Source organism: Leptonychotes weddellii, chromosome 15, assembly GCF_054177405.1.
Source record: "Leptonychotes weddellii isolate Sample4059 chromosome 15, ASM5417740v2, whole genome shotgun sequence".
Classification (NCBI taxonomy): Eukaryota; Metazoa; Chordata; class Mammalia; order Carnivora; family Phocidae; genus Leptonychotes; species Leptonychotes weddellii.
The window spans coordinates 36,515,846-36,539,416 of record NC_138383.1 but is presented as its reverse complement, the minus strand read 5'-3'; the positions used below and the strand labels follow the sequence as shown (position 1 = coordinate 36,539,416).

The following is a 23,571-nucleotide window of genomic DNA, read 5'->3' as shown; positions in this document are numbered from 1 at the left end:
CCGCTACGCCGACGTACCCAGGCTTCCGCAGCCAATCGAGAGGCGCGGCGCCGGTTCAAATAAAGACGGCGGGGGAACATGGCGTCTGCTCTTGGGTCTGGGAGGTGATTGACCGCGCGTTCTGTGGTGAAAATGTGGCGGGTGAAAAAACTGAACGTTAGCCTATCGCCTTCGCCCCAACCGGTGAGCAAGAGAACCTCAGGGACGGAGAGAGCTGGGTCGGGGCTTCGAGGCGGGGACGGCAGCAACGCCGAGTGTCCTGGAAAGCTGGGTCCAGCCTGGGGAAGGGGGTGTGTGTGTGGAGTCTATACTGGTCCTGCCGCTTCAGCGCGACTGGGGTGGAAGTCTACTCTTCCTATTGCCCCAGGAGCTTCTTAGAGAGGGGAAAAAGGGCCGGGCTGGCGCAGCCCAGGCTTTCTCATACTCTCCGCTTTCTCAGGGAAAACCAACTATGAGAACTCCTCTCCGAGAACTTATCCTGCAGCCCGGTGCCCTCACCAACTCTGGGAAAGGGCCCCCGATATGCTACTCGCCGACCTCATCACTGTGCAAGCTGGGATTGCAGGTGAGATTCGCCTGGCCAGCTTCTCGACTGGGCTCTTTGCCGAGGTCGAGAGCTCAGAGGAACAGAGGGCCAAGGCTGGAACGTAATTAATAACGATAATGAAGTCTTCTGCCTTGGTGACATCCATTTACAGCTATTCAGGCCAACAGAGAGGTGCCCTAGGGTGGTTAAAGGAAATCCACTGAGAACCCAGACCTCTATTTAGCTGTTAGTTTTTATCACCTCCTCCCGCGTTAAACCTTTACCAAGCTACTGAGAAACCCTGTCACTTTGATTAGTAGTTTCCCCCTAACGTGGGCTCATGCGCAGAGATCAGTCGGTTGCCACTGTGAGGCAACACCCACGTCCATTCCAAGAGGTAGTCAGAACTCTTCTGGAATCAAGTTACCCCACTGGAAGGCAGAGTACTTAGGCCGACTTCTTTTAAACTAGCCCCTTGTAGAATTGCCCTCACTGAGTTGTACTTTTGTCAAAAGTTATGAGAGAAGTAGCCATGTAGAAACTGCTTTTCAGTTGTCATAAAAACTTGCCAAGGAAGGAGATTGACCTCTCTATAAAATTCCTCAAAGAAACTTCTTTTAGAACTTAACTGCCTGGGATAATTGTCTTCCTGAAGAAATTGCTATCCTTTTCTCTTTCTTTCTGATAAGGAGAACTACAGAGTTTATGTATTTTCCCTCTTGCTCTGGCTTCTAGGGAGCTCAGGGTCAAATTTGATCATCAGATATATAGCTACTGTTACTCCTTGAAATAGAAAGATTTGCTTCCTTTTTCTTTTTTGACTGTGATTTTGTATCTCATTAACCTTATCTGTTGATCTATCTGTTCTTTTTCATGCAGCCTAAATTATTTGTAATATTTTTATTTTTAGTTATTTTTATTTTTTCTTTGGTAGGCTCCACACCCAAGGTGGGGCTCGAATTCAGGACCCCAAGTTCAAGAGTCACATGCTCCACCGACTAAGCCATTCAGCTGCCCCTTTGCAATCTGAATTATTTTTGGAAGGAGATACAATATAAATAAAGTAGGTTAGAGGAGGAAAGAAGAATATGTAAAAACGGAGACATCCTGAATAACAGATGTATGAAGGTAGTGGCCTTTCTTGAAAACACTCTTAACACCTACTGGCCAATAGAACTTTCTGGTGGGGCACAGTCAGTTGAGCATCTGACTCTTGGTTTCAGCTCAGGTCATCATCTCAGGACTGTGGGATTGAGCCCCGTGTTGGCTCTGCATTCAGTGGGGAGTCAGCGTCCCCTCTCCCGCCCCTCCCCCTGCTCGCTCACTCTCATTCTCTCTCTCTCTAAAATAAATAAATAAATCTAAAAAAAAAAAAAAAAAACCAAACCCGAAACTTTCTGGGATGATGGAAATGTTTGATAATATGTGTTGTCCAGTATGGTGGCTATGAGTTATGTGGCTGTTGAGCACTCGAAAGGTGGTTAATGTGACTGAGGAACTAAATTTTTAGTTTTATTTATTGTAATTTACCATACTAGTACAGCCTAGGTAAAAAAAAAAAAAAAAAAGTACCTAGTGGGAATTGATCTTCATAGAGCTTATAGAATTTAACCACAGCCATTAATTAATTAATTAATTTTTTGAAGATTTTATTTTTATTTTATTTTTCCCCAACAAAATAACTATTATTTTTGCTTTTAAAAATTTTGAGGGGCGCCTGGGTGGCTCAGTTGGTTAAGCGACTGCCTTCGGCTCAGGTCATGATCCCGGGGTCCTGGGATCGAGTCCCACATCGGGCTCCCGGCTCAGCGGGAAGCCTGCTTCTCCCTCTCCCACTCCCCCTGCTTGTGTTCCTGCTCTCGCTGTCTCTGTCTCTGTCAAATAAATAAATAAAATCTTTAAAAAAAAAAATTTTTTTTTGATTATTTATGATCATTGTTTGAAACATTTGAACAATATATAAGGAAGAAAGTATGTTTCTGCCATCTTAGGTAACTATCATATTTGAAAATCCTTTTTTGCATTTCTCTCTTTTTTTTTTTTTAAATATTTTATTTATTTATTTGACAGAGAGAGAGATAGCGAGAGCAGGGACACAAGCAGGGGGAGTGGGAGAGCGAGAAGCAGCTTCCTGCCGAGCAGGGAGCCTGATGTGGGACTCGATCCCAGGACCCTGAGATCATGACCTGAGCCGAAGGCAGACGCTTAACCATCTGAGCCACCCAGGTGCCCTCTCTTATTTATTTTTTGAGAGAGAGAGAACATGCACATACATGCCTGAGCAGCAGAGGGAGAGGGTGAGAGAAAATCCCAAGCAGGCTCCACATCCAGCGCAGAGCCCCATGCAGAGCTAAATCTCACAACCCTGAGATCAGGACCTGAAGGGAAACCAAGAGTTGGACGCTTAACCAGCTGAGCCACCCAGGCACGCCCCTTCTTGCATTTCTTTATGTGTGTCTGTGTGTATGTGTTTACATACACACATGTCCATATATTATTGTAATATTTTTTTTATCAAGGCAATTTTTTTTCCTTTTTTCCTCTGCCCCCCCGCCCCGTTTTTTTTTTGTTGTTGTTGTTGTTTAGCTCTACTTTTCCTCTCTCTTTTGCCCCTCTTCTGGAATTAATCTTTTCCACACATACCTTGCCTTTCCCAAGTAACCAATCCATTTTAACATGCTGATTTGTATCCTTTCATATTTTTCTCTGTGTTCTTTTAATAATATGCAAACATGAATTATTATTTAATTGAAAAGATCACAACATTTAGTCAGTGCTCATTATTTGCAGTAGTTATGTTCTATAGTTTCTGTGAACACTTAATTATAAATACTGTACTGCTGCTTCTAGAGGAAATACAAGGTTATGTTACTGCAGCCTCTGATCAAACATTGTTTTTAACCAAATAATACCTAACCTTATTTTATGTGTTTTTCTGTTTAAAACTTTATTTAATATATATTGTTGTTTCATTAACATTGAACTCACAGCCAAGAGCACTCATGCCTAAATGAAGCTTATCTAACACATATAAGGCACATCAAAGCTTTCTGTTTTTTTTTTTTTTTTAAGATTTTATTTATTTATTAGAGAGAGAGAGAGCAAGCGAGCACAAGCAGGGGGAGCAGTAGGCAGAGGGAGAAGCAGACTCCCCACTGAGCAGGGAGCCCAACGCGGGACTCGATCCCAGGACCCCAGGATCATGACCTGAGCTGAAGGCAGAGGCTTAACCACCTGAGCCACCCAGGCATCCCACATCACAGCTTTTTTGCACTTAGGAACATTAGCCAGCACTTCAGCACTCAGCATAAAACAGTGAAATTGCCAACAAAAAAGCACAAGAAATGTGAAAACGTGACACTAAACAGATCACGAAAAAGGCATTTGTTTACAGTATGATAGCTAAAACAAGAAAGAAAGGGGTACCTGGCTGGCTCTGTCGGTAGAGCATGCCACGCTTTTTTTTTTTTTTTTAAGATTTTGTTTTTTTAATTTATTTGTCAACGAGAGAGAAGAGAGAGAGAGCGAGCGTGAGAGTGCGCGAGTGCGCGTGAGCCCAACCAGGGGGTGCAGCAGGCAGAGGGAGAAGTGGGCTCCCCGCTGAGCAAGGAGCCCAATGCGGGACTTGATCCCAGTTCTGTGGGATCATGACCTCAGCTGAAGGCAGACACTTAACTGACTGAACCACCCAGGCATCCCAGAGCATGCCACTCTTAATCTCAGGGTCCTGAGTTCAAGCCCCACGTTGGGCATGGAGTCTACTTAAAAAAAAAAACACAAAAAAACAAAAAACAACCCAAGAAGGCAAAATAATACTTTGTTCAACCTCAGCTTGGATATGTGTTTTAGGCGATTTTTTTTCACTGCTCTGTGCATACCTACAAATGATCACAAAAGGCTGCAAGTGTTGATTTTGGGGTTACAAATAAATTTTAGTGCATAAGCAAATTTGCAAATGATCCACAAATAATGGGGATCAACTTTAGATTTCTCTGTATGTTTCTTTTCTCATTTAACAATGTGGTGCAAATCCCTGTGTCCACTGGTGTAGAATAGTTCATGAGATACTATGATATGTGTGAATCATAACTTATTCATAAATGGGCATTGTTTTTCTATTATTTTTCTTCTACAAGCAATGCTAATATAAATATCTTTGAACGTATATTAGGTACTAAGATACATTTTCAGGAGTGGGATTGTTGAATTGAAGGAAAGATTATTTTTTTTTAAGATTTAATTTATTTATTTGAGAGAGAGCACGAGCATGGGTGGTGGATAGGGGCAGAGGGAGAGGGAGAAGCAGGCTTCCTGCTGAGCAGGGAGCCCGATGCAGGGCTCGATCCCAGGACCCTGAGATCATGACCTGACCCGAAGGCAGGCACTTAACTGACTGAGCCACCCAGGCACCACAATACTTTTTTTTAAATTGACATACAGTTGACTTTATGTTAGTTTCAGGTATACAACATAGTGATTCAACAGCTTAGGTACATTACAAAATGCTGGCTTAGATATTTTTAATTTTAATAAATTTTGGCAGATTGCTATCTAAAATAGCTATTACAGGAGTGCCTGACTGGCTCAGTCAGTAGAGCATGTGACTTGATCTCAGGGTCATGAGTTCAAGCCCCACATTGGGCATGGAGCCTACTTTAAAAAAAATAAAAAATAAATAAAATAGCTATTACAATTCATATTTTCTCCAGCATTATATGAAGATATCTATTTCCTCACATCACCTCCTGTAGTATTGGTTAGAGATCTTTAAAAGTTCAGCCAGTCTGGGGCTCCTGGGTGGCTTAGTCGGTTGAGTGTCTGACTCAGGTTATGATCTCAGGGTCCTGGGATTGAGTCCTTCTCCCTCTCCCTCTCTCCCTCCCTCTCTCTTTCTTTTTCTCTCTGTCTCAAATACATACATACATCTTAGAAAAAAAATTTTTTCAGCCAGTCTGGGTGCACCTGGGCGGCTCAGTTGGTTAAGCATCCGACTCTTGGTTTTGGCTCAGGTCGCGATCCCAGGGTCCTGAGATTGAGCCGTGTCAGGCTGTGCCCTCAGAGGGGAGTCTGCTGGAGATTTTTTCTCTCTCCCTTCTTTGCCTCCCCTTCCCTGCACGCATATGTGCGCTTGCTCTCTCTCTCTAAAATCCTTAAAACAATTTTCCACATCCTCACCAACACTTGTTATTTTTTGTTTTGTTTTTGATAGTGGCCATTTTAATGGGTGTGAGGTGTTATCTCATTGTGGTTTTTATTTGCATTTTCCTAATGATTAGTGATGTTGCGCATCTTTTCATGTACTTGTTGGTCATTTGTATGTTTTACTTTGAGAAATGTCTATTTGAGTCTTTTGCCCATTTTTAAATTGGGTTATTTTGTTGTTGCTGTTGTTGTTTAGTTGTAGGAGTTCTTTATATATTCTGGATATTAACCCCTTACCAGTTTTAAGATTTTCAAATATTTTTTCCTTAAGTGATAAAAAGAATAAATAGAAACTTGTTAAACACAGCAAAAACTGTAAGGTGCACTTTTGTATTTCTCAAAGTCTTTGGTTTGTATATATAGTTTCTGGGCTATTTAGTGCAGACTGATTTATGTTTTTTATAACATATCTTCACTTATGTCTTTTATCACAGTAGTGCTCTAACCTTACTAATATTTCTTTTTTTTTAAGATTTTATTTGTTTATTTGAAAGAGAGAGAGAGGGAGAGGGAGAGAGAGCACAGAGGGAGAGAGAGAAGCAGACTCCACACTGAGCAGGGAGCCCAACATGACGCTTGATCCCAGGACCCTGGGATCATGACCCGAGCTGAAGGCAGCCGCTCAACCAACTGAGCCACCCAGGCGCCCCATAACCTTGCTTATAGTTCAGTCTTTGTTCTCTTTGTTTTTGCCTCATATCTCTTTGCTATCTGCTTTATTTTCTACTTTTCCTTTAAAGCATTTGGAAAGAAAAACTTTTTTTTTTTTTTTAAGATTTTATTTATTTGAGAGAGACAGAGATAGAGCGAGCACAAGTGGGGATGAGAGAGAGAAGCAGATTCCCTGCTGAGCAGGGAGCCCAATGTGGAACTCGATCCCAGGACCCTGGGATCATGACCTGAGCCGAAGGCAGACACTCAACTGACTGAGCCACCCAGGCGCCCGGAAAGAAAAACTTTAAAAATTGAAATAAAATATGTGAAAGTACATAAAATATACAGCTTAACACATTTGTATAAAGCATACCCATCGATGTAACCAACACTCAGTCAGCAAATTGCCAGAGTATCAGAAGCCCTTTTTAGCTCAACTTTATGTTTTAAAGTTTCATCCACTGCTGTAAATGAGAGATTTCATGTAAGTCTGATTTTTTTTTTTTTGTAAACAATTGGTCTTTCTGTCTCAAGCTTCTAAAATAGTTTTATCTTCCTTATATACTTCAGTAATTTTATTTTTCTTATCAATCTTGCTTGGAACTTGGTGTGCCATTTCAATATGCAAACTCTGGTACTTCTTTACCTCAGAGAAATTTCCTTCTAGTTTTGTTAATTAGTGCCTCCTATAAGTGTTCTCTTTTTTCATGGAACTTCTTTTCCTCACATGTTAGGCTTACTGGATTTATCTTCCAATTCTTTTAGCTTTTCCCTAAGATTTACATTTCTTTTTATTTTTGTCTTTGCTTTAAGATATTATTCCACTTGATTATCCAGGCCAATAATTCCAGCCTCTACTCTGATCATTGTCTTTCAATTCATTTTACTGATTTTTTTTGGTTTAAAAGTATTATTAATTCCAGAAGGTCTTTGTGTTTGTGTTGTACTTGAGTGTTGTACTTGAATCTTCTTACATTGTCTTGTTTCTTCCATCAGCTGTGTTTTGTTAGGGTCTACTTTTACTATCTTAGGGTTTGTCCTTTCTCTGGCTACTAGATCTACTTAAGTACATTCATACTTTCCTTTTCTTGTTCATTGAGTCTCAGGACCAGCAACCCTGCAGGTGGTAGAAGGCACAGTGGTCTTTGTCCTTCTGAACCAGCATATGGGGGGGTTGTCAGTCCTTTACGAGGCACCAGGAAGAAGTCTCTGCTCTTCATTTTCCTCTGCTATAAAGGGTAGGGCTCTTCAAATCCCAAGGGTTAAATGGATTCAACCCATGTGTTCAGGACACCCTCAACTCTTGAGGCCAGGGAGACTAGGTCACTAGTGTAGGTTGATGTTGCCCTTTTTCCTAGGGTCCATGGATCTCTGTGGGCCCCAGCAAGACATTACACTAACTCCGGTCCCCAATTTCTCTCTATCCCAGAAGAGAGAAAATCTTGGAGCAACTCCAGAGTTTGGCAGAGCTTACCTAGGGATCCTTCCTACCCATTCCTCTAAAAGTGGGTTGGAGTTAGGATTGGAGATGAGTGGGGTCACATTCAAGCTACCATCTCCCCAGGATATGGATAGATTATCTCAGCCTTGTTTATATTGTAGGCTGGTTCACTTGCAAGGACCTAAGATGGTTTCCCAGCTTTAGTTAGGTTCAGTTTAGGTTTAGTTTAGGGTTTCTTTAGTGAGCAGCAAGGCTTAGCCAAGTTTTTACCTACGCAGAGGTAATGAAAACTTTTCCTTGAGTTCAGGCAGTATCCTGTACCCATAAGTATATGTTGAGAACCTGAATTGACTGCCTTGGTCAACTACTTTTGTTTTCTTTGGCAGGAAGGCAGCAACACCGCATCTTCACTGGATTTTGTCAATGCCAAGAGGACAGATTCCCCTTCAGAGCAGTTCAGCCATCCCTCAAAGTGGCTAGAAGCTTGTCAACATGAATCAGATGAGCAGCCCCTAGATCTGAATCCCCAAACCAACTCTACTCCCAAAATATCTGAGGAAGCAGTAGATCCACTGGACAACAATGTGGTTAAAACTATGGTCCTTGTACCCTCTCCAGTGGGGCAGCAGCAAGACGTTACACTTGAGGCTCATTTAGATACCATGGCAGAGACAAACAGCATCTCTCTAAATGAGCCTTTGAGGCCAGGAGATCTGCTAAGAGAGGGGGTGGCGGCCTGCAAAGAAGACAGCTTTTCAGAAGTTGTTCCTGCTATGCCTGAGAAACCTACATTTCAGCACCCTCCGTCCCACATCTTGGAGTGTCTACCAAATCCCTGTTCTGAGCAGCAGACGCACTGCTCCAGAGAAAGCCTCCAGAGCAGTAAGACTGATGCTGTGGCTGAGGACTTAATCCCTTCTGAAAGTAGTATCTTTTTGCCTTCCTCCATGCTCTGGCTCTGCCCTTCAGCTGCCTTAGCAGCAGATTTCCCGGTCAGTCACGTGGACCCAGGGGAGGAAATTGTAAAGTACAGATCTGTAGAGGAAAAGGAACTTAGCTTTCCCACACTCCCTGAGAAGGCTGAATTAGGAGATCAAGCACTTGTTTCAAATATGGAAGCTACTCCATTCATGTGCCTGACCCCAAATCTAGGAGAAATGGAATCCCAGGCAGCTCCAGGCCCAGCAGTAGAAGATGCTAGTAGGGTTCTCATCTCTGATACAGGGCCTTGGATGTCCCCACTGGCCTGGCTGGAAAAAGATATAAATACTTCGATCATGCTGGAAAATCTCCGCCAGAGCTTATCCCTTCCCTCTGTGCTTCAGGATGCTGCGATTAGCACCACCCCTTTCCCTACTTGCTCGGTGGGGACTCGGTTTACTCCCCCAGCAGCACAGGAAAAGAGTACAAACACCTCCCAGACAGGCCCAACGGGTATCAAGGATGGTACTTCTGAGACAGAGCACTTCCTATGGGGGTAAGTGTCCCTGTATCTTTGTGTCTCCTGGGCTCCATTCACCTGGACCGGTTGCTCCCATCCCTTCCCCTTTCTTTCTTCTCCTCGTGTTCTCTTGCTGCAGCAACCATCCTCCGGATCTGACTGCCTTATCTCGACATGACCTAGAAGATAACCTGCTGAGCTCTCTTGTCATCCTGGAGGTTCTCTCCCGCCAGCTGCGGGACTGGAAGAGCCAGGTGACTGTCTCTCCCTCAGAAGTTCACGACAGTAGCACACAGACTGACACATCTCCCAGTGGGGTAAGAAGGTTCTTCCCAGTGGGCCCTCTTCTTTAAAATATGTATAAAAGCTGAGGATCTGGAAAATCCCTTAAAGCTGTGGGTACTCATTTTACCCCTGGGCTATATCACAATTTTCCAAGGGAATATAAGCAAGGAAAGTTTTAAAGGAATCAGTTTCTAGATCTTCATCTTCCACATGTACTCTGGACTAATTTTTTTCTTTCCTACTTCCCCATTCTCAGTGGCCTTTACTAAAGAGCAGCGTATTCACTACCTATCCTGAATCTTACATTGTCAAGGAATAGCAATCAAAGGATAATAGAAAATCTTTGTGTACATGCTGAGAAAGCAAATGGCTGCAATGATAATGTGACACATCATTTTTGCATGCTTTCAACAAAATTGAAGGAAGACTTTAGTTATGTTTGTGGATCATTAAAAATTTTGACAGAAGTTCACTATTGAGATTTTTGGCATGTATTTCCAAAGGAGTGCCTAGAATTGGGTGACATGCCCTCTTCTCTTCCTCCATTCCTACTCATTTCCATTATTTATGTGAAGCAGATTCTCGGTGCTTACATCTATAAGAAAGGAAAATCAGCATAGAATTGTTGCTGAGCCATGTCTTAATGTAGGAATTACAGTAATCCACAGACACATGAACTAATAAGGGGAGGGAAGCACTACCCTTTTTATTAATAGACGATTCCCAATAAAATTTTACTGGGTAAAATAGACTTCCGTTGTTGCAGAGATATTGATTAATGATAAACTTTAAATATATTATAGATTTAAAATATATTACATGAGGATAAAATTCTGAGAGTAAAAATACAGGTTCAAGGAAGAAAAGGGATGATAAAAAATTTGACTTTTTTTAAAAAAAGGTTTATTTATCTGAGAGGGAGAATGCACACACCTGCAAAGGGGCAGAGGGAGAGGGAGGAGAGAAGCAGACTCCCCACTGAGGGTGGAGCCTGACACAGGGCTTGATCTCATGACCCTGAAATCCTGACCTGAGCTGAAATCAAGAGTTGGACGCTTAACCAACTGAGCCACCCAGGGGCCCCCAAATTTCTGACTTTTAAGAAGAGCTTCTTTGTGCATTTTTTAAAAAGATTTATTTATTTGAGAGAGAGAGTGCACAGGGGCAGAGGAAAAGGGAGAGAGAATCCTCAAGTCAACTCCCTACTGAGTGCAGAGTCCCATGTGGGGCTTGATTCCAGGACCCTGAGACCATGACCTGAGCCAAAGGCAAGAGTTGGACACTTAACTGAGCCACCCAGGGGCCCCTGCTTATGCATTTTTTAATGTCATCAAATAGGTATTAAATCAGTATGACGGGATGCCTGGGTGGCTCAGTCGTTAAGCGTCTGCCTTTGGCTCAGGTCATGATCCCAGGGTCCTGGGATCGAGCCCTGCACTGGGCTCCCTGCTCGGCGGGAAGCCTGCTTCTCCCTCTCCCACTCCCCCTCTTGTGTTCCTGCTCTCACTAACTCTCTCTCTGTCAAATAAATAAATAAGATCTTTAAAAAATAAATAAGTAAATATGGCATGTGTTATATTTATACCATTGGATATATTTAAGAGTGATTTAACAGTTTTATTCCAAACTATCAATATTTATTTATTTATTTATTATGATTTTATTTATTTGAGAGAGAGCACGCTGAGTGGGGAGCCCGATGTGAGGCTCAATCCCACGACCCTGCGATCATGACCCTAGCCGAAGGCAGACGCTTAACCGACTAAGCCACCCAGGTGCCCCTCAAACTATCAATATTTATAACAGTTGAAATTACAGCCTTTGTAACATTTTAAACTTAAGAGTACTCAGTCTTTCAAAGTTATTCTGCGAGATATGAGAAGAAAACAGTTTAAAGACCACTGTTCTGGAGGACTCTGGTTGTGACAGCACGGGCTGAGGAAGAAAGGGAATGGTGTCCAGGGAAGGAATTGAGAGCTTCAGTCTTGTGGCCTTTGAGGTAATGGGTGGGCTGCTAAGAAGAGATGGTCTCCAAAGGCCCAAAGACCTGGGGTTGAAAATATCCTCAACATAATGACTTTACCTTCTGCCAAAATCTTGACCTCATTCCCCATCCCTGAGTCGGCCTCGTACCCTCCTTCCCTGAAGCTTGCCAAATCCCTTTGGAGGCCACTGAGCCAGAGCCAAAGAGGGGCAGTGACAGCACCTGCTGCCATTCCCCATCACAGTGCCCTGTCCTTACCACTTGGCTGCCTCCTTCACACTAATCTCATCACTTGCCTGACCGCCCAGCTCTGAGCAGCATGCGTGCCCTGTCTGGGGCTCATGGAGCCCTGCGTGCCTTACCGCACAATGCAGTGGGGAATAATGGCCACTCTGCGGGGGAGGGGAGCAGTGAACTCCACAAGCTCTGTCCCCTTAAATCCAGACTGCTGTGATGTCGTGACTCAGCACTGCTGCTCCCGCAGTTGTTGTCTCAGATGACGGCTCCCTGCTTTTCTCTCAGAACTTGAGTCTCTGTATGGCTGCTGCCTCGAGATCATACTTCTCCACTCTACATAACATACTAATTTTTATCTGCATGAAGATAACGCGTAGCCAAAGAATGAGAAAATAAAAATGACTAAGAAATATTTGAGAAGGTTACTGGGAGTCAAGAGAATTGCAAATCAAAACAATGAGATGCTATTTTTGTCTCATGAAATGGCAAAAAATAAAATAGATGATGCTGGTAAGTATTGTCCCATTGTCAGTAGGGTGTATAAATTGGTTCAACCTTTTTTGAAAGTAGTTTAAGGAAGACCCTTAAAGCAATTCAAACTTTTTGACCCAGTAGTTCTACTTCTAGGGATGTATCCTAAGGGTAAAAAAATGCTGCATAAAGACAGTAGCCTTTTTAAAAATGATGAAAGAATGTAATGAAAAATAATGGTACACCATAAGATGGGATATTCTGCAACCTAACTTTAAAGTATGCTTATGAAGAGTTATTAATAACATGGAAAGGAAGTATAACATAAGTCATGGTTTTTAAAGAAATCAGAGTTCAGATAATTTCTGAGAGGCTTTGAGGTGAGGTAAAGTATCAGCAAAAGTTAAAAATGAGTGGTACTCTAAGAGGTCCCCCTAAAGCAGATGTTCCAGTCTCAAACTATTTCAGTGAAGAGAGTGAATATAAATTCAGGGTTAAATAACATTAGTATAATAAAATTAAGTAATAAAAGCAGGACCCCACGTTTATTTATGTTATAATCTCAGTTGTGATTTTCTTAAGCATTACTGTCTTTCATCATACCTAAAACACTGTCAATATTAAGATGCATCCTAATTTCAGTGGCATTATCGTATAAAAAGATAATCATCTTAGAATTTATTGAATATGGTAGTTTTTTTTTTTTAATATTATTTGACACAGAGAGAGCACAAGCAAGGGGAGTGGCAGGCAGAGGGAGAGGGAGAAGCAGGCTCCCCACTGAGCAGGGAGAGCCCGATGCAAGACTTGATCCCAGAACCCCGGGATCGTGACCTGAGCTGAAGGCAGACGCTTAACCAACTGCGCCACCCAGATGCCCTGAATATGGTAGTTTCTTTCTAAATCAGTAGTCTGCAACTTTTTTTTTCTCCCTGACACCTGAGGGAAGTAATATACTCCTCAGTTACAGCAAATTCCTATAGCAAGAAAATCTCTGGTATGGGGTTATATCGAAATCTTTTGGGGTAGTTGCTATACTGTTGGTTAAGAATCATTGCTCCAGGGACCCCTGGATGGCTCAGTTGGTTAAGCGTATAACTCTTGATTTCGGATCAAGTCATGATGTCAGGGTCCTGGGATAGAGTCCTGTGTCTGGCTCTGCGCTCAGTGGGGAGTCTGCTTGACCCTCTCCCTCCCCCTCTGCCCCTCTCCCCGCTCATGCTTGCTCGCTCGCTCTCTCAAATAAATAAATAAAATCTTGGGGGAAAAAAAAAAAAGAATCATTGCTCCAGGTGGTGAAATTATTAATGGCTTCTTTTTCCATTTTACTCACTCTATATTTACAAGAAACATGTCATCCTTATAGTTAGAAAAAAAGTTATTTTGAAAAGGAATTTTTTATGTACCTCTGGATTTTTTTCTGACTCGGCTTATCGAGCTGTGAGCCTTGCTCCTGCTTTTAATCAGAGAGGTTCCTGGATCTCGGTGGGTGGGAGGGGGAATGTGGTGCTGGTGGTGCATGTTGTATGCAAAGGGCACAACTGTTTCTCTGACTAGATAAGTAAGAAACCTCAGCATCTTCAGGAGAGCCAAGAAATTGCACAGGCTCTGCAGCAGGCCAGGAATGTCATGGTAAGTATTGACTGACCTTATACCATCTCTGGGTCTCCTGTGAAGATCAAGAATGGAGAATCCTGGGTGGTTAGCAGATGGTGATATCTTCTCCCTATTGGGAGCTTGGAAATGGGATCAGTGGTTTCCCCTCCCAGTGTCCTTGCTTACTTCCTGCTTAGTGACTTCATTTGATCTCTGATCTAACCTAACCACCTTTCCCTCTACAGCAGTCATGGGTGCTGGTTTCTAAAGAGCTGATATCCTTGCTTCATCTATCTCTGTTGCACTTAGAGGAAGATAAAACTACCGTGAGTCAGGAGGTAAGCAGCATGAAGGTGAAGGCAGGGGCCTTTGGTGAGACTGAAAGGTCCCAAAAAAGGAACCAGATGCAGGGTCTGATTCTTATCTCGTAGTCTCGGCGTGCAGAAACCCTGGTCTCCTGCTGTTGTGACGTGTTGAAGAAATTGAAGGCAAGGCTCCAGAGCCTCAAAGCAGAAAGGGAGGAGGCAAAGCACAAAGAGGAAATGGCCCTTAGGGGCAAGGATGCGGTAAGGTGCCAGGCCTTTGTTCCCAGGTGTGGGAGGTCTCTTCCTCAGGGTTCCTGCAGGAACACAAATTCGCTTGAGACACAGATGGGTGGCCTAAGAACTGCCTGCCCTGGGGAATAATGAACTAAACTACTTGTGTGGTAGAGAGTTAGGGCTTTTTGTGCTCTTTCGCCGCTCTGCCCACCTCTTCCCTCAATAGGCCGAGGCTGTGCTAGAGGCTTTCTGTGCACACGCCAGCCAGCGCATCAGCCAGCTAGAACAGGACCTGGCATCCATGGGGGACTTCAGAGGCCTTTTGAAGGAGACCCAGACCCAACTGGTAATTTGAAGGCATTTTCTTTCCTGGGATTCATCCTGAACAGTGGGAGGATGGCCATATACCCCCACTTTGTTGTATCCAGAGGGAAGGGGCCCTCTCTACAGGCAATCCTTCTTGTGTAGGTAGGGCTTCATGCTGAGCAAGAAGAGGTGGCTCAGCAGACAGTGAGTCTGACTTCAAACTTACAACAGGACTGGATATCCATGCAATTGGATGTGAGTATTTGGGGCCGTTATATCACTCCTTGACTCACAGCCAGCCCTATTAGGAGCCTTGCCTCAAAGGTGCTCTTCTGACCTGCTTGCTTCCCCTGGTAGTATGTAACATGGACATCCTTGCTGAGCCGGTCTCAACAACTCACAGAGAAACTCAAAGCCAAGAGCCAGCAGACCCTGCAGGAGCGTGATGCTGCAATTGAGGAAAAGCAGCAGGTACAAACCAGGAGTGGGGACTTCTTAGGCCTGCTTTCCTCCTCCTCTCTGCAGAAGGCCTTTCTGATGAGTGGTATCATTAGCCTCTTACCCTGGACCTGTCCTTTTTCTACTCTGTGGGTTTAGAGACCAGCCAGGGCCCTTCACTGTAGATGGCGTTGGGCCCAGTTGTTTCCTTTGCTCTTCAGCACCTTCAGCTACTTTTCTCCTCTTTCTACTTTTTACTGGGGACCTTATTTCTGCAGTGTTGCTGCCCAGGAGCAAGGTCCTTTTCTGTTCTGTCCAGAAAGAGAAGCTGGGTTGGGTCCTAGGATTTCTGATTCAGAAAGAACCACAGGAGAAAAATCTATCTTTTCTTCCTAGGTTTCCAGGGAGCTGGAACAAGCTACTACCCATTTAGAGGACTGCAAAAGCCGAATAGAACAACTGGAGTTGGAAAACAGTCGCCTAGCAGCAGGTAGGGGTGTGTGTGTGTGTGTGTGTGCATGTGTGTGTGTGTACACATACATCCGTACACGCACAAGCACTTGTGCCCCGCTGAAGCTTGGGGTGTGGCGGTAGAGCAAGGACGTGCTCTAGAGCATTTGTTTCAGAACAGAAGAACGGGGAGGTTTTGGCCTGATGTCTACATGGTGTCATTAGGATACTTTTGGTTTAGATCTCCGCGCTCAGCTGCAGAGTCTGGCCGGCATGGAGAGTCAGCTAAAAGAGCTACAGAGTCAGCATGCCCATTGTACCCAGGACCTGGCCATGAAGGATGCGTTGCTCTACCAGCTTACCCAGAGCAATGAGGAGCAGGCTACTCAGTGAGTTACCATTGGGTTACTGTGGCAGCCGGCGCCCCGGATGTAGGACTGCTGGGATCTAATATAAGGTCTCTGGCAGATGGCAAAAGGAAGAGGTGGCACTAAAACACATGCAGGCAGAGCTGCAGCAACAACAGGCTGTCCTGGCCAAGGAGGTGCAAGACCTGAAGGAGACCCTGGAGGTGAGGAATGTGGCAGGGCGCAGGGGAGCCGGTAGCAGCGCGACTCTTACCCGATGCTATGGAAGTGAGGTTTAGACTGGGGACCAGGAAAAGCCTCTCTCCCCAGGGCTCTAAAATTTCCCACTTAGCCTCATTTCCCTATCTCCCTCTCCCCTCCTTGCCTTCCTTCCTTTTCCTGTGTCCCTAGTTTGCAGACCAAGAGAATCAGGTTGCTCACCTAGAGCTGGGCCAGGTGGAGTGTCAGTTGAAAACCACGCTGGAAGCACTCCGGGAGCGCAGTCTGCAGTGTGAGGACCTCAAGGACACTGTGGAGAACCTCAAGTAAGATTTCTACCTTTCTGTACTTCACCTACTAAGTGTTTATGTTTCCCAGGAGCGCTTCAAGAAGCTAAAGTCTCCAAGAAGGAAATTGTAACAGGGTCCAAGAACCTCTTGTTTTCCTCTTTTTTTTTTTTAAGATGTTATTTATTCATTTGAAAGAGAAAGTGAGAGAGAGAGAACGAGAGCACGAGACGGGGGAGAACTAGAAAGAGAGGGACAAGCAGACTCTGCACTGAGTGCAGGGCTTGATCCCAGGACCCTGAGATCATGACCTGAATCGAAATCAAGAGTCAGACGCCCAACTGACTGAGTCACCCAGGCGCCCCTTGTTTCCCTCTTTGAATGTAGCTCTGTGTGGGGATTTGGGAGAGGAGTTCAGAGAGGGTTGCCTGGTCTTTGGCTGTTTTCTCTGTTCCTTCCTTATTTCAGGGCTAACCTGGCTAGCACCATAGCAGAGAACCAGGAACAACACCTGGAGAAGACACGCCAGTATACCCAAGAGCTAGGGGTGCTGACTGAGCAACTGCAGAGACTCACCCTCTTCCTACAAGCAAAACTAAAGGAGAAGGTAGGATCTGGGGATTCCTTCTCTTCCTTTCTAATCATATCTTCAAACAAAGACAATTTTATTCCTTCCTTCCCAATCTGTAGATCTTTTATTTCCTTTTCTTGGCCTACTGCATTAGCTAGAACTTCTACCACTACGTGGAAAAGGAGGGTTAAAAGGGGACATCCTTGCCTTGTACCTGATCTTAGAGGGAAAGCTTGGACTTTCTCACCATTAAGTATGATGTTAGCTGCAGGCTTTTGTAGGTTGAGGAAGTCTCCTGTATTCCTAGTTTATGAGAGTTTCTCCAGTTGTATCTTTACTGTATAGAATGATCTTCCTAAAACGCTACTCTTCTTCCATCTCTGACCTTCACTGACTTTCAGTCACCTACAGGGCTTCATCCTGTCATTCAAACTTTTCTTCATCTGTCTCCTGCCTCTCTATTATGAGCCCTTTACTCCAACTAGATTGCCGGTATACTACACACATGCCCCATCTCTAATCATACCCAGGGTTGGGCTGTTACCACGCCCATTTTCCTCTGTCTTCAAACTGGAAATACCTTTTCCTTTCCTTATCCTTCCTATTTCACCTTCTTTGAAATGTTCCAGAATCACATGGACTCAGTGATCTCCTGCTATAGTCCTTGTGAACTTACTCTCCTTTTGCACTTGCATTAGTTTTCCTCGGATGTCTATTCTCTTCAACTAGATTATGTTTAAAGAAAGCAGATGGGATGCCTGGGTGGCTCCATTGGTTAAGCATCCGACTTATTTCAGCTCAGGTCATGATCTCAGGGTCATAAGATCAAAGCCCCACGTTGGGCTCCACATTCAGTGGGGAGTCTACTGGAGATTTTCTCTCTCTCCCTCTCACTCTGTCTCTTCCCCCGCACTTGCTCGTGCTCTTTCTCTCTCTCAAATAAATGAATAAATATTAAAAAAAAAAAAAATTAAGCAGAAATTTAGCCTTGCTTCTTTGGCTTTCCCACAGTGCACACTACACAATAAATTGTTGATATCTTTCAGAATAGTTAATTAGCTTATTCAACATTGAGAGGTACAACCAGGGTTCTGAAATTTGGAAGTGCTTATGATCTGACCCTAGTGTGTGCTGAGCACAGGAAATGTGAAAGAAATCACAGTCTTGCAGGGAAGACAGGTATAAACTTGACATCTTGACTTGTGATCATGATAGAGGTCTGTGTGGAGAAAGCATCAGTTATACCTCTGAGAGTTAGCATGTCTTCTCAAAGCAAGTGATCCTTGGACAGAGTCTTGAGGTTTGGAAGTTTGTAGGGCAGGGTGGAGGAGGTGGGGTTATATAGGAAGGTGTACTAGGCAAAGGGAATGGTCTATGAAAGTCAGAGAGGCACTGTGTGTACTTTTTTGTAGTGTCTACCTTGTAACATGACCTGGGTTAGATGTTGGGGCTACAGGTAAACAAGGCAAGGCGCTGCTCATATGGAATTCGGCAAGTTTGGAGTCTGGGAAGTAGCTCTTCAGTATAGGAGCTATATGGGGCAAGAATGACAAGGAGACAAGACTAGAGAAGTAGACAGGAGGCCTGAAGGCTTGAACTAATGGCAATTATAGAAGGGGTAGACAGGAAAGTATGGACTGGATGAATTCAATACATATTTAGAAAATAGAAGTAATAGAACCTGGGTGACAAGTTTGGTGTAGGAGTAAGGTGGAAGAGTGAATGATGATCTCTAGATTGCTGGAAAGATGATGATACTTTCTAGAACTGGGGGTGGGACACTTTTCCTATAAAGTACAATATAATATTTTCAGCTTTTTGAGCCATGTTGTCACTGTCTTAACTACTCAACTCTGCCTTTGTAGCTCAAGAGCAGCCATAGACAGTATGTAAATAAATGTGTATGGCTGTATTTCAATAAAACTTTATTTACCAAAACAGGTGGCAGGCCAGATTTGAACCGCAGGCTGTCATTTGCTGCCCTCCCAAACCCCCGGTCCTAGGATCGTAAATACAGGAGGAGGAACAGATTTTTGGTGTGATGGGACAGGGAAAATGGTGAGGTCAGCCTTATACATATTACATTTCAGGTGAACTATGGAGCATTCTGGTAGATTTTTCACAGGATGAGCCTTTGGGTCTGGAGATTGGGAAAATAATACACTTGAGAGAGAAAGATTGAAAGGTCATCCACGTAGTAGTGGATGATTTTGTGGAGTTTCCAAGGCAAGGCCACCTGGGGAATGGATTAGAGTATAAAGAAGGCCAAGGATGAACCAGAAGGAGTCCAACAGTTTAAGGAAGGACCTGTGGATAGAGAGAATAAATAGAAAGGTATGAAGCCTGCGTATGAAGGAAAGAGTCATGTTCCAGAAGCTGAGAAAAGGAAGTTTCTAAAAGAAGAACATGGTCATTGATTATCAAATAGGTAAAACAAGAGCTGAAACGTGTCTGTTGAATTTGAAAGTAAGGATGCTATTGGTGAACCAAGCAAGAGTTTTGGTGAAATGGCGAGGCAGAAGACTTGAGTGTAGGGGGCTAGGTAGTCAATAGATGGTGACAGTTTTAGGTGGGAAATGTAGGCTTCTTTATCTTTTTCTTAATCTGGAGGGGAAAGAGAAAAGGCAGCTTAAAAATGGGATTTAAGTTAAGAAGGTTTCTGGGTTTTATTGTTGTTGTTTTAGTGAGAGAATTAAGTTCAGGGAAAGGAGCTAATTGAGAAGGTGCTGATAGAGAAAAAAGGGAGTAGATAGAACAGCTTTCCAGAGGAGGTGGCTGGTGGGTACCTGGAAGTTCAGGAAATCACTAACCCTGAAGAGCAACTGATCATGTTTCTCCTTTACCCTTAGGCTGAACCAGAGACCCCCCTTGTAAGCACAGCCTGTGCTCCTGCCCAGGAATACCCTCCTCCTACTGACAGCGCCTTCTTGGGAAGCGTCTTGACAGCAATGCCAGATGAAGGTTAAAGGCCCTGGGATTTAAGGGTGGGAGAGTTGTGGCCCTGCCCCTCCTATCTTCATCTGTCGAAGATGCCCACCAGCAGACTTCTCTCTCCCTGGCTTCTGTTATGGCAGACCCTTGACTGGGTCACCAGAGGGGCCCTCTACCTTGGTTGGTTTTTGTTTTAGAGCCAGAAGCAACTCCTGTGCCCTTGCTTGGAAGTGACAAGAGTGCTTTCACCCGAGTAGCATCAATGGTTTCCCTTCAGCCTACAGGTTAGGATGGGCTCCAGGGATCCTGCCTCATTTCTAGATCTGGTACTAATGATAAAGAGTAAAGCAGTGAGAAGTAATTTGCTCTAAAAACCTCAATTTTATGTGGGCTCATTTTATTTCTGCCTTTTGGGATCTACAGTGTTCCGGAAATTCAAATCCTATGGGTGGGGAACATGGATAAGAGTTGTGGTGATGATGGCTCCACACTTCTTCCTTCCAGAGCCAAAGGGCTCTGCCTTTAGCTAGGACTTGCTCTTTCAGAGATCCCAGGCATGGAGAAGAGCCTGGCAGAAATGGGTACAATGACTGTGGAGCTTCAAAGCCTGTGTTCCCTGCTGCAAGAGTCTAAAGAAGAAGCCATCAGGACTCTGCAGCGAAAGATGTGAGTGGAGGGCAGTCTTGATTAGAGAGGGCAGGTCAGGTGAGACACTCCTTATGTCAAGGGCCCAGCCAGTGCCTGAGAGGACAGAAATAATGCTGAATTATTCCCTCCCCTAGTTGTGATCTGCAGGCTAGGCTACAGGCCCAGGAAGAACAGCATGAGGAAGCCCAGAAGGCAAAGGAGGCAGACATAGAGAAGCTGAACCAGGCCTTGTGCTTGCGCTACAAGGTGAAGGAGGGGCCTAGAAGTGGGGCGATGAAGAACTGGGGCAGCTCTACTGGCCCACTGGGAGCCATGGTCTCTCCAGGAATCTGGGTGGTGGGGATTTTCCAATCATTGCCCTAGTTTTGCCCTTCCTGGGGTCAGACATTTCACATGTTTGGGAATTAGCTATGGGCTGACCCATCTCCCAGGCTGACCTAGAAGTCAGGAACTCTGGCAGAACTCTCTCAACACTGAAATGTGCCTTGCCTGACATAGCCCTAGAGGAAGAATTGGAGTGTTATCAATTGGTATTATTGGAGCTGAACATGGGTCAGACACTAAATCCTATCTCCTGGCAAAGGCTAAGAAGCCAGCTCTCTCAGTGCTTCTTACCTCCCTTTCCCTCACAGAATGAAAAGGAGCTCCAGGAAGTGATACAACAGCAGAACGAGAAGATCCTAGAGCAGATAGACAGGAGTGGCGAGCTCATAGTACGTTCAGTATGATGCCTGGCCCTCTGCTTTCTGTGTCTCTGATGGCTAGAATCTCAGATTTGGTGGGAATTGGATCCCTGGTCTACCCTTGTTCACCACATGGGATAAGAAGGGTAGAAAGGCCCTTTGAGAGCTACTGGATACCTCTCCATTCTCATCCCCAGAGCCTTAGAGAGGAGGTGACCCAGCTCACCCGCTCACTTCGGCGTGCGGAGACAGAGACTAAGGTGCTCCAAGAGACCCTGGCAGGTCAGCTGAACCCTGACTGTCAGCCTATGGCCACTAACTGGATCCAGGAGAAAGTGTGGCTCTCCCAAGAGGTGAGCGGTGACTCAGAGTTAGCAGAGGAGCTGGGCAGCTGGCGGGAACCCTAGGTTGTGCCTCTACTTATCTGGACATATCTACAGGTGGACAAATTGAGGGTGATGTTCCTGGAGATGAAAAATGAGAAGGCAAAACTCATGGTCAAGTTCCAGAGCCATGTAAGAATTCCCATGCCATTCTAAGGTCATTTCCCACTACTACTAGCAAGTGCTCTGCCGTATATTCCTTGCCCCACGAGCTATGCTGTTCTTCTGAGTGTAGGGCTTAATGCAGCCTGTTTGTTTTCTAGAGAAACATACTAGAGGAGAATCTTCGACGCTCTGACAAGGAGTTAAAGAAACTAGATGATATTGTTCAGCATATTTATGAGGTAAGGGAGGGAGGGAGTTGATGCAGCTAAGGCACCTGGCATAGGGCTTGGCCCCAGGAAGTACTCATGAGCATTGCTCTGGTTCCCAGCCTGTGCTGAGCACCGGGCCTGACTCACTGTTGCAGGCTTCTCTGTGGCTTCTGCTTTCTCCCCTCTGACTCAGTTGGTGCTTCCTGGGGTTGGGAGCCTTGGACTTGTGACCCTGAGCTGCCTTTTATGCCTCTTCCCAGACTCTGCAGTCCATCCCAGAGGTTGTGAGGGGTTGCAAGGAGCTACAGGGATTGCTGGAATTTCTGAGCTAAGAAACTGAAAGCTGGAATGTGTTTTTCACCCCTTTTTACCTGCAATACTCCCTTACCCCAACACCAGGACCAATGGACAAAGAACTAGCTATGTTTAATGCTATTTAAATAAAATATATTTAATGTATTTCTTCAAATTCACTGAATCTTATTTTTTGGGGGTGGGGGGTGAATGAGGTTCGAGAAGCTTGTTGGCGCTCCTGCTTGGGCACCCTCCATACAACCCTCCCACTGCATCCAGAGCCAAAGTTGGCTCCTCCTCCTCCCTTCTCTTGCTTTCTCAGATACTCTGGGCACTGGACTGCTTGTTCCCTGGCTCTTAGCCTGCGGGCGGGACAGACAAGGATTCATTCTCTTACCTTCTCCATCCCCCTCTAGGCTAGGCCTGGTAAATAAGGGGGTGAGGACAGAGAAACTCAGTTCCTACTCCCTGCCTTGGACTATCACACTTTGTTGGTGCCTCTGTCTCTTTACCCCACCGGTTGTGACTATTTAGGTGACCCTCCTTCACCAGACCAGGCTCAGTCCCCAACATCCAGCCCAGTGCCCAGCACAAAGTAAAGGCGACTGTGGCAGAAATGAGGGCAAGGCCATTTCCTGCCTCCCGGGGGGGCCCTGCTGTTAGAAAGGTGGGAGGGGGACAACAACCTCCGAGAACCTGACTGGGTAGTCACTCCACCGCGTCGCCCTGCCTCGGTGGGCGTGGCTCTGCTGGGTCACCAGTCCGGGGAGGGGGCGTGGCCAGGGCGGGGATGTGCCCGCCCCTCAGGGGAGTCACGTAGCTCTGCGGCATCCGCAGCCTCATTTACAGGAGCCTGAGCTACAGCCACAGCTGTTGCCGACCTGAATCCGCGCTGTTCCTGTGGCTGCCTCTGCTAACTGGCTGCGCACCTCGCAGCACACAGGTGAGGCCTCGGGCGAGGCGGGAGCTGCTCAGCATCTCCCCTTCCTCTCCCTGACTCTTCCCTCTATCACCCTTGCCCTGCTCCCGAGGGTCCTTGGATGTGCCTTCTCAGCTCTCTTCTTAATCCTCTCTCCTTTTTGTCCACTCAGAAATCCTGTGGTTCAGCCTCTCCCACAGTACCCCTTCCTCTTAGCTCTCATGCCCGGACCTCAGCTTTTCTAATTCCAAGTCTTCCTCTGCCTACTGGATTTTTCTTGGGGGTCAGCCTCTCCCACCCAGCCCATTTTCATCTCAGCCTGCTCCCTCTCCTAGGTTAAGTTCCCTGTCCAGTTGTCTTGCCTCCTCTGTCCTCCTGGTTTAGGTCTCTCCGCCCGGGGGGGGC

The 23,571-nt window shown here is 45.1% G+C and overlaps 2 protein-coding genes across 2 annotated transcripts in view; both read left to right on the top strand.

Annotated features, from left to right (window-relative positions):
- Positions 1-27: 27 nt before the first annotated feature.
- On the top strand, positions 28-22,412 carry SPAG5 (sperm associated antigen 5). Its single transcript, XM_006731586.3, has 24 exons — positions 28-183; positions 440-565; positions 8,210-9,300; positions 9,404-9,581; positions 13,799-13,873; positions 14,083-14,175; positions 14,269-14,403; positions 14,603-14,722; positions 14,845-14,937; positions 15,040-15,153; positions 15,517-15,610; positions 15,812-15,959; positions 16,039-16,141; positions 16,329-16,462; positions 16,892-17,030; positions 19,844-19,955; positions 20,123-20,209; positions 20,471-20,591; positions 20,708-20,819; positions 21,206-21,286; positions 21,454-21,609; positions 21,697-21,771; positions 21,903-21,983; positions 22,214-22,412. Exons 1-24 carry the CDS (start codon positions 133-135, stop codon positions 22,283-22,285), a joined length of 3,591 nt encoding a protein of 1,196 aa, XP_006731649.2. The 5' UTR covers positions 28-132; the 3' UTR covers positions 22,286-22,412.
- Positions 22,413-23,041: 629 nt separating this feature from the next.
- ALDOC (aldolase, fructose-bisphosphate C) overlaps positions 23,042-23,571 on the top strand; it is a 3,564-nt gene continuing 3,034 nt past the window's right edge. Inside the window, exon 1 of the mRNA XM_006731584.3 lies at positions 23,042-23,190. The gene's annotated coding sequence lies outside the window, so the exon portion shown is untranslated. The remainder of the gene's footprint in view (positions 23,191-23,571) is intronic.